The following is a 12,897-nucleotide window of genomic DNA, read 5'->3' as shown; positions in this document are numbered from 1 at the left end:
TAACATAGCACCAATTGCCTCCCCAGCTCTCTCCCCTCCCCACAGCTTCGTGCGCCCCTAGTGGAGAAGTCAGGAGGGCACAGCTGAGCCACAGAAAGGGGTCTGACTGACAGCAGAGGGAGACATTAAGGCAATCCACTTTTGAGTAAATACGTTTTTATTCAGGACAAGATAATAAAATAGCGTGCACTTTATTTAAAACCAACCAAGCGCTGATAAAAATATATATCACTGCAGTCATGATTCCACATCAAACCTGAACAGTAAGAACTTCATTATCATGAGCCCAGCCTGGCCTAGGGAATACCAGGGCCCCAAAGGAGGAAGAGACCCCTGATGGCCAGAGCCCAAGAGCGAGCAAGCGCACCCTGGGGGGAGGCTAGCATCCCCCATGGCCTGCAGAGCACGGGCAGGAAAGGGGCCACTCTGTGCTCATCCCCACTGCTGGTGACTCTAGTCAGCAACTGCTCCTGGGGGGCGGGGATTGAAGCCACAGGTACTGAGAATGCCTTGCAGTTAGGCAGACAAGGAATCAAGTCCTCCAACCCCCTTCAGGGTCACTGAAATTCCCACAGGGCCCCACCTGCAGGACAAGCCTACACAGAAGCCACTGCCTTTGGCTGAAGGGGATTCCGATTCTTTGAGGCTGGACTGCTCTGTTAGGAACAAAGCAGCATTTCCCACATACAGTATGGCAGGGGCCAGCAGAGGGCTCTGCTGGCTCAGATTAAGGCACTTGTAACAGATGGAAAGTACAAGGGGTCTCCCACCACTACCCCCAGGCCTCCAGGAACCCTGTTTCCTCTTCCCTTATCCTCAGGTCCCGCCTTGCCAGGCCATAAGGGCAGGGCAGGCCTCCAGGGGCTGTGGTTTGGTGGGATCAGGCCTGGAAGGAAAAGGGAGCTGGAGGCATGGTGGAGGAGCAGAAAGGCGGAGAGCTGTCATTTGGGGAAGACGCCAGGCAGTAGCAGAGGAGGCGGATAAGTCATAGGAAACCAGTGGCAGTGATGCTGGCCAGAGCAGATGCAGAAGCTGGGGCAGAGACCCCCTCCAACCCGCCATGCTGAGACAGGCCGGAAGGGGAGAGTGGGCAGAGATCCACCCCCAGACAGCCAGCCTCAGGTGGAGGACCAGCCCCTTCAGCAAGGGGCTAGGCAGGGATGAAAGTTCTGAAGGTTCGGATGCAGGGCAAGGAAAGGGCAGAGGGCTGCAAGGAGGGCTGTTCAGCCCAGAAGCAGCTCAGCTCTTTGGTATGGTGATGGTGGCCTTTGGGGACATCCTTGTCACTCTTCTTCCACATTCCGGGAGGCCTTGGCTGCTCGCCTCTGTCTCCAGCGCAGCTCCTCCACCTGGCGCTCCAGCCCTCGAACTTTGGCCTCCAGTTGGGCCCCTGAGGCCCGGGAGCCAGTGAGCCGGCTCAGCAAGGCGTAGAGCGTTAGCAGGGCCAGGAGTAGTAAGGCCCTGGTGGAAGGGTCAGGCACTGACCTCACCAGGGCCACAAAGCCTGCCAGGAAGATGACAAGCTTCAGACCACCCAGGATCCTCCCCAGCAAGGCTAGGACCAAGCCGAGGAGCAGAGACAACAGCCAGTAGGTGACCAGGGCCCCTGCTCCCCACAGCAGGAAGGTCTGCACTTGGCTAGGACTGAGCTTCAGGCCCTGGGTGAGGTGGTCACCTAGAAGAGAGAGAGTGACAAGAGTCACTGGGGAAGTGGTGAGGCGCAGAGGAGCAAGAACCAGAGGAGCCGGGAGGCCGATCCTTCTCTAAGTCCCCACAGCCTCAAGAGACGTGGGTCTGAGCCAGGCGCAAGTGGTTCACCCCTGTAATCCTAACTGCTTAGGAGGCTGAGACCTGAGGATCGCAGTTTGAAGCCAGCCTGGGCAGACAAATCCATGAGACTCTTATCTCCAATTAAACAGCAAAAAGCCAGAAGTGGCTCAAGTGGCATGCCAGTCTGGAGCAAAAAAAAGCCAGGCAAGTATAAGGCCTTGAACTCAAACTCCAGCACTGACACGTGTGCGTATGCGTGTGCATGCGCATGCACACGCGCGCACACACACACACACAAAATAAACGCAGGTTTGAAGCTCAGCTTTCTCTGTGGGGTCCTAGGCAGATGACTTCCCTAGTTGGCATAGATAAATGGAACTGAGTTCCATTTACTAACAGAGCAATTCTTCCTGCCTCACTGTTAAAGAACTGGGACTCAATTCCATTTATTAACAGACTAATTCTTCCTGTCTCACTGAGCTATGGAGATGTTTGGGCTCGCCCAATGCCTGGGAGGTTGGCGGGAGGGGAAGATGGGCTGTTCTTCCATCACACTTGCAGGGGCTTCTGGGGAGTGTCCTCTAGACCCTGATAAACGTAGATTCCCACCCACAGGAGAGTAGAGACGAAACTCCAGCTGGCTAGCCAGTTCTTTGCCACTCACCATCCAGGCCCAAGGCGTTCAGCAGCTGTGCAGAGATCCCAGACAGGGCAAAGCAGGCCACAGAGATGGCAGAGGACACAGCCCACATCACCTGAGTCAGGCTCTAGGGAGAGAGAATTGGGAAGGATCAAATGAGGCTCTTCTCCATGTCTGGTCACCGGAGCACAGAGGAAGCCTGCAGGGAAGGTCTGATCTGTTTCTCAGCCAGCAGTGATAGGCCTGGGTTAAAGTCAGGGGCCTTTCTTTCCCATCCACTTCCCAGACAACAGGCCACTTCCGCCTAACCTAGAAATCAGGATGTCTGGGACCCCAGTTCAGCTGGATGCTGTGCAGTTAGAAGGGTGTGCACCTCCATGTGAAGGGGGAGGGGTCATCCATCCCTTTGGTAGTCACACAGGACACCGGAGCCCTCAAGCTCCCAGCAAATCCTGGAGGTGTGTGTAAAGACCTCTGTAAGGGACTTGCAGGCTCTGATGATAAAGGAGTCCACTGTGGTTCTATGGCAGGATTTTGTAAATGACTAAATCCGCCCTTCAGTATGACCGACCAATCCATAACTGATTCACTGAAAGGACAGGACAATGGACATCACCGGCTAGAAGAGATGACCTGGACATAAGTCCCCACCAACCCTACCCTCACTGCTATAGGTGAAGACCCTGACTCAGGGCTCCGTGTTGCCAGCTTAGGGCGGTCAGGTTTCAATCCAAGCCAGACTCTAGTCCCCCAAAGATGGCTCATTTCCCAGCCTTCCACCACAGCCAGGGAAAGACAGAGGTGGGACTAACAGACCCTTGCATGGGAATCAAACACTGAGAAAGCGAGCTGTGGGTACTCCACTGCTTTTAGCACAATTTGGGGCTCTCTGCACCAGGATTTTGACACTGAGAGGATGTGGTGGCCTTAGCAATGCCTTTTCTTTTCTCTTTCCTGTGTGCCTGGCCAGCCACAGCAGGAGTAAACTGTCCTTACCTCTGAAACCAAGTGCATGGTCTCGGGCCCCAGCCAGGTATCCAGTGTCTCCCGCAGCGATCGGCCCATCTGGGTCAGAAGGTCAGCGGAGGCCTCCCTTTTCTGCTGGCCTGGTGGGGCAAAGTTTCGTTGGGACTGGGCTGATGCCAAGTGGAGAAGAACGAGCGCCACGAGGACCACTGGGAGAGCTCTGAACGGATGCTTGCCCCATGGTGAACAGCGGCCTGAGCCTGCCATGACTGGATCTGCCAGGAAAGAGCACAGGGGAAGCTGAGGATGGGACCTGGTAGACACGTCCATTCCTGGCTGATTCCATCTTCCTTCAGCCCTGTGCCCGGCCAACACCGAAACCCAGCAAACACCCCTAGCTAGACCAAGACAGAGGTGCTTGCTAAGGAAGAAATGGGACTTGTAACTGAAGCTGGGTTCCACCATCTGATTCACAAGTTCCTCTTCTGCATTCTTCCCACTTCATGCTAGTAAGCCAGAAAGAGCTTCATTATTCAATTACTCTGGGTAGCCAAGAAAATTTTTTTCCAATGCTTGGTGCTGGTGGCTCATGCCTACAATCCGTTACTCAACAGGCTGAAATCTGAGGATCACAGTTCAAAGCCAACCTGGGCAGAAAAGTCAGTGAGACTCTGATCTCCGAGTAACCTCCAAAAGCCAAGCAAGAGTGCAAGGCCCTGAGTTCAAGCCTCTATACTGGGAAATTTTAAATAAAAAATAAAGTTTATTCCAATTGTATAAATCTGAATGAAGGCTTATCTCTATGTCCTAGGGGCTGTAGGCATAAAAGAATGGTAACGTTCTAAGGCTTCATCCTACCAAAGTTTCTAATCTACTTAAGATAAAGCTGATATAAAAGGCACCTTTAAAATAGCACACTAAGAAGATTATCACCGTACAATGAAGTAAAGCAAAGGGCTTGGTTAGGTGCTCAAACAAGAATGAATGCACTGTTGTCACTGGCTCTGCAACGCCATTACACAACGTGTCTAGTCTCCTCCTGACCCTACTTGATACAGGTGAGAAGAAACTGGGAGTCTGAGGTTAAGCATTTGTGAAAGGTGACTAAGTTAAGAAGCAGAAAGGCCAGGATATGGATTCCAGATCCTACACTTGTTTGGAGGCAGGGTGTAGAGGGGCTTTCCACCAGAGCTGTTCAATAGAGCCACCTGGGAACTTCATGCCTGTGCCCCAAGCACAGAGGTTCTCCTGGAACTGTTTGGGTGAGACTTAGGCTTAAGACAAAAAAGGTCGCCACCCGATTCCTCTCCGTTTGCCTAGCATTCTGAATTCTAAAGCGAAGCCACATCTAAATGCCAAAGATACTAACTGCTGAGGAATCATTCTAGTGTATGTGTATACGTGTATGTGTGGTGGGGGGGGGGGCACATGAGGGGGGAGGGGGATGAACCTGAGGTCTTGGTACAGTCTCCGATTTTCTGCTCAAGGCTAGAGCTCAACTACTTGGGCCTTAACTGGAGATAAGAGTCTCACAGGCTTTCCTACCCTGGGCTGGCTTCCAACCACGGTCTTCAAATCTCAGCATCCTGAGTAGCGAGGATTACGGGCATGGGCCACTGACGTCCCGCTTACACTGGGCTATGTGACAGGTCAACTAACAGAACGTGTATATGCTGCAATGATGTCAAGCTTTTGGGAAAGTAGTATGTCGTCCTAAGTAATTACAGGCAGTAGGCCCAGGGAATCAAGATTCATTGTATGTTTCAGCTAAAGAGAAACACTACCTGAATAAGAAGACCCCACTGAACACATTGCTCATTGCCCTTCACACCTCCCCTCCCTCTAAAGTCCCTTTCCCATATCTGACCGAGTTCCTTCCCTGGAAGGTCAGTTGTCCCTCATCTTCTTAGAGTCAGCCTTTGACTGAACCCAATTTCCTCTCTACCATCTCTATCCAGTAGTGTCCTCCTGGCAGATTTGGGCCCAGTAACAACTTCAGATGCCAATCACAAGCCCCTGGTTGTTTTACCTGTGGTTCTGACCCACTGGGTCTAAGAGTCCCTATACCTAACTCCTTTCTCAGGTTTGGTTACAATGATGAACACCAGATGAAAAGCTAGACAGGACAAGGTGGAGGGAGGGGCAAGGCAGGACCCATGTCCACCCCACCGCTCCCCAGCCTCCATGTGCTCAAGGGTCACAAAGCTCTCCAAACCCTGTTCTTCCTCATTCTGTAGCCGTGATCCTCCCAACAGCTGTTGATAATTGAGTCAATCCTCTGCCCCTTCTCCCCAGAGGACTGGCACCTGGCTGCCTTTCTGGGGACTAGCCCCTCATCCTGCGGTCATGTAAGGAATCTTCCAACAATGGCCTCATTCACTTAAACTCAGGTGTATTTGAAAGGATTTGTTATAAATAACAACAAAGTGGGGCTGGGAATGTGGCTTAGAGGTAAAGTGCTTGCCTAGCATGCTTGAAGCCCTGGGTTCGATTCCTCAGCACCACATATACATAGAAAAAAACCAGAAGTGGTGCTGTGGCTCAAGTGGCACAGTGCTAGCCTTGAGCAAAAAGAAGCCAGGGACAGTGTTCAGGCCCTGAGTTCAAGCCCCAGGACTGGCAACAAAAACAAAACCAAACAAACAACAAAGTATGCAAACAAAAGCCAACTCTGTCTTTTACCTTCAGCTATTGATGCTGCAGGAAGCAATACCAAAAAAGCCACACATGTTAGCAAAAGGTATTCTTATTGCTCTAGTCACTTAGGAAATGACAAGGGCTACAGGAGCTCTGAACCAGGAAGTGTGAATGAAACCAAAAGGCAGTAGCTATAATATATAGCTTTCTGGAGTCACAGCCCAGCCCAGCTTCAAATAGGCCAAGACTTGAAGAACAACCTTAAAGGAAAAACCATAAAGAGTTAAAGAGCGAATGTGGCTGATGCCAGTGGCTCACAGTTAATCCGAGCTACTCAGGAGGTTGAGATCTAGAGGTTCAAGATTAGAAGCTGACCCAGGCAGGAAAATGACCTCCAATTATCTCCAACAAAAAGCCAGTAAAGTTGTGGTACAGTGCTAGCCTTAAGCAAAGCAAATTCAGGGGTAATGCCCAAGCGCGTGTGCCTGTGCACACACATGCACACACACACACATGCACGTGCACGCACACACATACACACACACACAGAGCTAACATGTTTCTGGTCTTGCTATGAACTGGTTATCTCAAATGCACAACTACTGTCAAATAGGACTGGCTAGTGTTTCCCAAAGGGGAAAAATGGAGGAAGGATTGGTCATTGGACTCTGCACATACACCCACTCTACTTTACCATCTCCTACTTTGGTCTCAGAAGTGGCTTAAAAAGTCACACAAACAAGCCAGGCACTGGTGGCTCATGCCTTTAATCCTAGCTACTCAGGAGGCTGAGACTGAGGATCATAGTTCAAAGCCAGCCTGAGCAGGAAAGTCCATGAGATTCTTATCTCCAATTAACCACCAGAAAAACCGGAAGTGGCAAGGTAGCTCAAAGTGGTAGAGTGCTAGCCTTGAGCAAAAGAACTTGGGGACAGCACCCAGGCCTGGAGTTGAAGCCTCACGACCATCAAGAAAAAAAAGTCACACGACAGATTATTCATGAGCTGAACTTGGCATGCTCCAGTCCTTTCTTGGTGAATTACTGGTGAAAATTCACCTAAGCCAGTTGCGTTTGGGGCTCTGAGCTCCTCTGTAACAAAATGCCACGGACAAGCTAAGACATGACAAGTTACCTACTTAGTGTGGCAGGAGAGGATCAGCCAAGAAAAATGTTTGCAAGTCCTCTTTTTACTTGTCACCATGCTTGTGAACTGTCCAAAAAGCACCCACAAATCCCCTGTTCTGCAGGTCTGAAACACCTGCAGCTCAGGGAGTTTCAGTGATTCAGACCTGGTGATCCGAGGCTAAGTAACGACTTACAAAGCCACTTAGCTCCAAGGCAAAACCAGATGTTTGAATTTGGCTTTTTAGCCTGGCTTTCCGCAACATCTTCCAAGTGTAAAAGAGAAAAAGATTAAAAGCCCTTTCAAACACACCTGAGTTTATGTTGCAGTTACCAAGGCAAAACTCAGCAGCCATCTGGATAAAGGAGAGGGAAAGGGATGGGAGAGAGAAGAAAAAGAAAAAGAACAATGAGGTAGCTTCTGGCCTAGAAATGGCTACCCAAAGCCCCTGCCCAAGCCTATAGGGTCAGGCAGGGCTGCCAAACACAATTCATGTGCCACGGCCTTCGGCTGGGGGAAAGTCCTTCTACCCTTCTTGGCACAAATCAAGAACCAGGTGGCTCCTGTCTGCCAGTGATAGAGAGGAAGCAAGCCCAGGTCAGTCCCTGAGCTATCTGGGTCACAAGCATGTTGGGAACTTCAAGAGTGGGGTGCTATCTTGGGTTGGATCCTATATCCAAGGACCTCTAGCAGCAGGAATCAGATGTCGTCTCCCTCCCTTCATCCCCCCCCCCCAAAAAAAGGTCAGGGTGATTAGTGCCAGCCTCCACTTCAAGTGGCCATCTGTCCCAGATGGAAGACTTGGAAATACATAGTGAGGCCAGCACTGTCCTATCCGGTGACCTTCTGAAGTATGCCAGAAACCAAATCTAGCAGGAGTCTGGAGTAGATGGCTCAGAGCTCACCAGTGTAGTGACTGTCTGGTTCCTTTCACATGCTTCTTTTCCTGACCAGAGCTCCTCCTCTCTTCCAAGTTCAAGTCTGGCACTAGGACTCTGACCCACCACCACCCTGTCTCCCACTCTGGCCCAATCAAATTTGTGCGCGTGTGTGTATGGTGCTGGGGATCACACCCAGGGCCTTTGGCATGCTAGACAGGCACTGTATCATTGAGCTACATCTACAGTCCTTTCAGATACTCTGTGTGTGTGTGTGTGTGTGTGTGTGTGTGTGTGCACGCGCATACATGTAACAGTGCTGGGGCTTAAACTCAGGGCTTAGAGGTACTGTCCCTGAGCTATTTCACTCAAGGCTGTCACTCTTCTACTTAAGCCACAGCTCCACTTCCAGCTTTTTGCTGGTTAATTGGAGATGAGTCTCACCTCATAGTTTCCTGCCAGGGTTGGTTTAGTACCTTCAGATCTCAACCTCCTAAGTAGCTATTACAGGTGTGAGCCACTGGTGCTTGCCTCAAATACTTTTACTAAGAAAGGTGAGCTTCCAGACTAGGGATATGGCCTAGTGGCAAGAGAGCTTGCCTCGTATACCTGAGGCCCTGGGTTCGATTCCCCAGCACCACATATACAGAAAACGACCAGAAGTGGTGCTGTGGTTCAAGTGGTAGAGTGCTAGCCTTGAGCAAAAGGAAGCCAGGGACGGTGCTCAGGCCATGAGTCCAAGGCCCAGGACTGGCCAAAAAAAAAAAAAAAAAAGGTGAGCTTCCAACATTTTTTGGTGGTTAATCGGATTTTCCTGCCTAGGCTGGCTTTGAACTTCGATCTTCAGATCTCAGTCTCCCAAGTAGCTAGGATTATAGGCATGAGCCCAGTGGCACCTGGCTCTAGGACAATCTTTTAAGGTCATACTATCCCCTCATTTTACTCAGAAAAGTATGACTTAGAGAGGCCAAGTTATATCCAACATCACACAGCAGAACTGGAACTTGATTCCAGAACCCAGGAACTCAGTCACGACCTTTTGCCTGCCTACACCCGCACACTGCCCGAGTAAGACATGCTCTGCACCTACGGGAATTTGAAGTCCTGCCAAATACCAACAAGCTCTCGAATCCCCTCGCAAGACCCACCTGCTGCAAATGACCCACCTGCTGGGCTTACAAGTGACGATTCTCTACCAATCAGCCAAAGTTGGCTGCCGCCAACAAGACCTGCCGCTCCTGCTAAGACGGCTGTAACCCGGCTTGGGCTGGGGCAGGAGAAGCCAGCTCCGCTGGACAAACTGTTTTACTGACTACGGTACTTAAGGAGGTGTTATATGCTCAACTGCGGTTTGCTCTGTTAGGGAAGGGAGGAGCCAGCCACACAAACCTCTGTCAATGTTCCTTCCTCTTTTCTCCCCTTTCATGCTATGAATCACTACAGGGCAGAAGGGACAGCTGACTTGGTGCCCTCTGTTGGCTCCGACTGTCCCATCACTACTCATTGCTATTCCTAGCCCAATCTGCGCAACTCTGCCCATTAGAACTGCCTGCATAGCCTGTTAAACAAGGATGTCTACCCCACCCAGGCTCTCCCACAAACTCAGCATAGCCTTTTGTTTATAAAGCTCCCCAGAGATTCCAATACATAATCAGGCAGCTGCTGCAAAGGACCTAAAACCCAGGGCAAAGTGGGCAAATGGGGCAAAGCAGGTTGGATCCATGTAACAGCGTCTGTGTCCAAAGGACCTTAGACTTCCATCACAGGCTCCATTCTGCCACAAACAAGAGGCTATCACCTTGATACCTGTTACTTAATCTGTTTCAGCCTCCTCAAATGTAAATCCAGTTGCCACTGAGTTCAAAGCTGTTGCAAAGAGTTAAGATGTTTCTGCAAACACTCTGTAGACATCCATACTGTTTGGTAGCACATAAATTTGCAGATAGACGACTCAACTACATTGTAACATAGTAGAGCAGCTTATCAGCCTCCCAGCTGAACTGGGAGTCCTTTTCGGACTTGACATCTAACTTCTTGGAATGCCCAGCACCTAGCACAGAAGGATGACTAACAAACGCTTGTTAGATGATTATCAGAGAGCCGCCAAGAAGCCACGCGGGTACGACACGGATAGTCATGGACAGGAACGCTATTTTCATATACAATGGCCACCGTAGAACAACTGCTGAGTGCAAGAAAGATCCTAAATAACACAGAGAAGCCACTTGGGAGGAGAAAGAAGCTCCCGGTCCCGGCGGGTGGAGGCGGTCCCCGCTAAACCCGACAGCAGCTGCCCAGCAACTGTTTGGGGGCAGGGAGGGCGCGAAGGGGCGGCTCCGCGGGCCGGGGCTCCGGGACACGGGGTGCCAGTGGCATGTGCTATTTCGAACGCGGCGTCCCCTGCCAAGGGCTGCCCGGTGGCGTCGCCGGGGTGGGATGTGGCCTCGGCCTGTGGCTTCAGGGAACCCGGGAGGGCTCGAACCCAAGGCCGCAGGGAAGCTGGGCCCTGGGATGGAGGGTGGGGGAGGGGGTCGAACAACCAGCCCCGACGCCCCTCCCTCCCCAACCTGGCAGCCGCCCGGCTTCCACCCGATCCCCGGAGCAGCGCAGTCTTCGAACCCTGGTCTCCCAGGAAACCGGCGCCTCCCGGGTTACCTAGCAACGACGCCCCCGGTTGCACAGCAACGAGGATCCCGGGTCCCCAGTTAGCTTCGCCAGCCGCACGACGTCCGATTCCCACCCCCCACCCCCCAACCCCGCTTCCCTCGCTAACCAGTCGGACTTGCAGGCCGACTTGCGGGTCCACCCCGGTCCTGCCTGCAGGGCTGCCGCCTCCCCGCCCAGTGTGTGGCTCCCCCAGCCCGGATCCCGGCGCGCACTCACTGTTCTCCGGCCGCCGCTATCTTTCACGTGCGACTTCGCTAAAACGCGCCACCAAAGCCGCGCCTGAACTCCCGGGCGTTGGTTGGCGGTCTGCGCGTGCGCAGGCTCTGGCGGAGACAGGACGGCCTCCCCGGCGAGTCTGGAGCAGGCGGGCGCCGTGGGCACATGCGCACACGCAAGGTGGTTTTTTTTTTTTTTTTTTCTTGGAATCCGGGGGAGGGAAGGGGGCGGACGCATGCGCCCTGCGCACCCCTCCTATTAACAATGCTCGCTGCAGGCTTTCCCACCAGAAGAATGGGATCGGGTGTTCCAGCTGGGAACGGAAGTCTCGGCAGGAAAAGGCGGGAAAAGAGGGGATTCTACCCCGGCTGTGGAGGGCGCGGACTCGGTCTTCCCCGTGGGTGTCGTCGCGGATCCGGTCTACAAACGCTGGGCTATTGAGGGCCAGTGCTCGGGCCACGGAACGCTGCCTCCTGGGGCATCATGGGAAATGTAGTTCTCATGCCTGGTGGCTAGGAAAGGTTTTCGCACTGAAAAAGCACAAAGGTGCTGCCAGGGAAGGCTGTAATCCTAGCCACTCAGGAAGCTGAGAACTGAGCATCTCAGTGTGGAACTGTGAGATGTGGCTCCAATTAACCAGCAGGAAAAAAAAACACCCCACAGATGGTGGAGCAGTGGATCAAACAGTGGCCCTTAGATCAAGCCCCAGCACACACACACACACACACACACACACACACACACACACAATCATTTCATACTAGTTAGGAAATTTCAATGCAGTTTATGAGTGCCAACATATTCCAAAATGTCAGATTGTTAATCACTATCACTGACGGCCATAGATATCCTGCTTTTTAGTATTAAAACCATTTCCTCAGGCTCCTGCCTTCTTCCCAGGCTCTCAGCTCACCTCATAGGTGCCCCTGACCCAGCCGTGGCTTTCTTTAGCATGGGGTCGGGTAGAATCCTGGACCTCCATTCCCCAGCTTTCTGACAGCCAAGTTCACATTTGCTTGGGATGCACGTTCTGATTCCAATTTCAGCTTACATCTGGGTGGTAGAAACAATCTCAGCCATTTCAAAGGTTCTTGATTTTTAGGCTGTACATGTCTTCTAGATTTTTTTCATAGAGTTAAAGGGAAGGGACTGGTTGCTTGTGGTGGCAGCTCTTGAGAGTCACTGTCCTGCCCTAATCTCTGTCACATGTCCACACCAGTGGCACACAATGAATCTGCCTAGGAAATGTAACTTTCTGGGTTTGGGACCAATGGGTCCCTGTCTGCTGGAGCAGCAGCCGTCTTAACCTGATGGGTGGGAGTGAGGCAAGGCAAACGTGTGTCTGTTTCTTTCTCAGGCCTCCATTAACATTTACACATAAAACTTTCTAACTGAAAATCCTTGTTTACTCTGAAAACCAGTTAACCTTGAGACTAAGGGGTGGGGGGACTATAACAACAAATTCCCCAGAGTATTGTACTTTGGCCTGCAAGAGAGACATAAGGAAAGCCTGCTCGGAACCCAGGTGCTTTCTCTGGAAGTCTCTTAACTGCCTGGAGGTGGACACACCCCTGCTCACACAGGGAGTGTCCATGGTCATTTGTGCCCTGTTTGGGAATCATCTACCAGAGATGAATTTGTGGGTAAAGAGACAGGCGTTGTCACAGACTGTTCGTCTTCTGAGGTCTGCTGCTCTCTGGCAGCTCTTACCACCCAAGAGACTTACCTGCACAGAAAGAAGCTTCAATCCACCACTCATTTGCTTCCATTTTTCACGCTCTCATAATCTTCCTCAGAAGCCAAAATCCCCTGTCCTTCAGCTCAGGATGCTAGAAAACCTTCTCTCATTGGACTCTTCTTTTTTGTCTCCTAATTTGTGGGACCTGAGAGTGCACAGATGTCATTAAAATGAGTTTCCTCCTATTTATCCATTGTCAGTTTATGTTATTTGACCCAATTACTGAAACTTCAGAGGGTACAGATAACCATTTTTCTCTCT

General features: G+C 51.5%; 1 protein-coding gene across 1 annotated transcript; it reads right to left on the bottom strand.

Annotated features, from left to right (window-relative positions):
* Nucleotides 1–137: 137 nt before the first annotated feature.
* Nucleotides 138–11,056, bottom strand: Tmem109 (transmembrane protein 109). The gene is made up of 4 exons (XM_048360553.1): nucleotides 10,899–11,056; nucleotides 3,407–3,651; nucleotides 2,435–2,537; nucleotides 138–1,675 (listed from the first exon to the last, which is right to left on the bottom strand). Exons 2-4 carry the CDS (start codon nucleotides 3,641–3,643, stop codon nucleotides 1,284–1,286), a joined length of 732 nt encoding a protein of 243 aa, XP_048216510.1. The 5' UTR covers nucleotides 3,644–3,651; nucleotides 10,899–11,056; the 3' UTR covers nucleotides 138–1,283.
* Nucleotides 11,057–12,897: the final 1,841 nt, after the last annotated feature.

Source organism: Perognathus longimembris, chromosome 13 (assembly GCF_023159225.1).
Source record: "Perognathus longimembris pacificus isolate PPM17 chromosome 13, ASM2315922v1, whole genome shotgun sequence".
In the NCBI taxonomy this organism is placed as follows: Eukaryota; Metazoa; Chordata; class Mammalia; order Rodentia; family Heteromyidae; genus Perognathus; species Perognathus longimembris.
The sequence above is the reverse complement of the archived record's forward strand: the minus strand, read 5'-3'. Positions and strand labels throughout refer to the sequence as shown.

Excerpts from the sequence above, each read along its gene's own strand:
- Tmem109 (XM_048360553.1), bottom strand. The coding sequence starts at position 3,643 with ATGGCAGGCTCAGGCCGCTGTTCACCATGGGGCAAGCATCCGTTCAGA. Across the intron at positions 2,538-3,406 it reads CCATGCACTTGGTTTCAGAG|AGCCTGACTCAGGTGATGTG; the intron begins GTAAGGACAGTT and ends CTCTCTCCCTAG. Across the intron at positions 1,676-2,434 it reads GAACGCCTTGGGCCTGGATG|GTGACCACCTCACCCAGGGC; the intron begins GTGAGTGGCAAA and ends TCTCTCTTCTAG.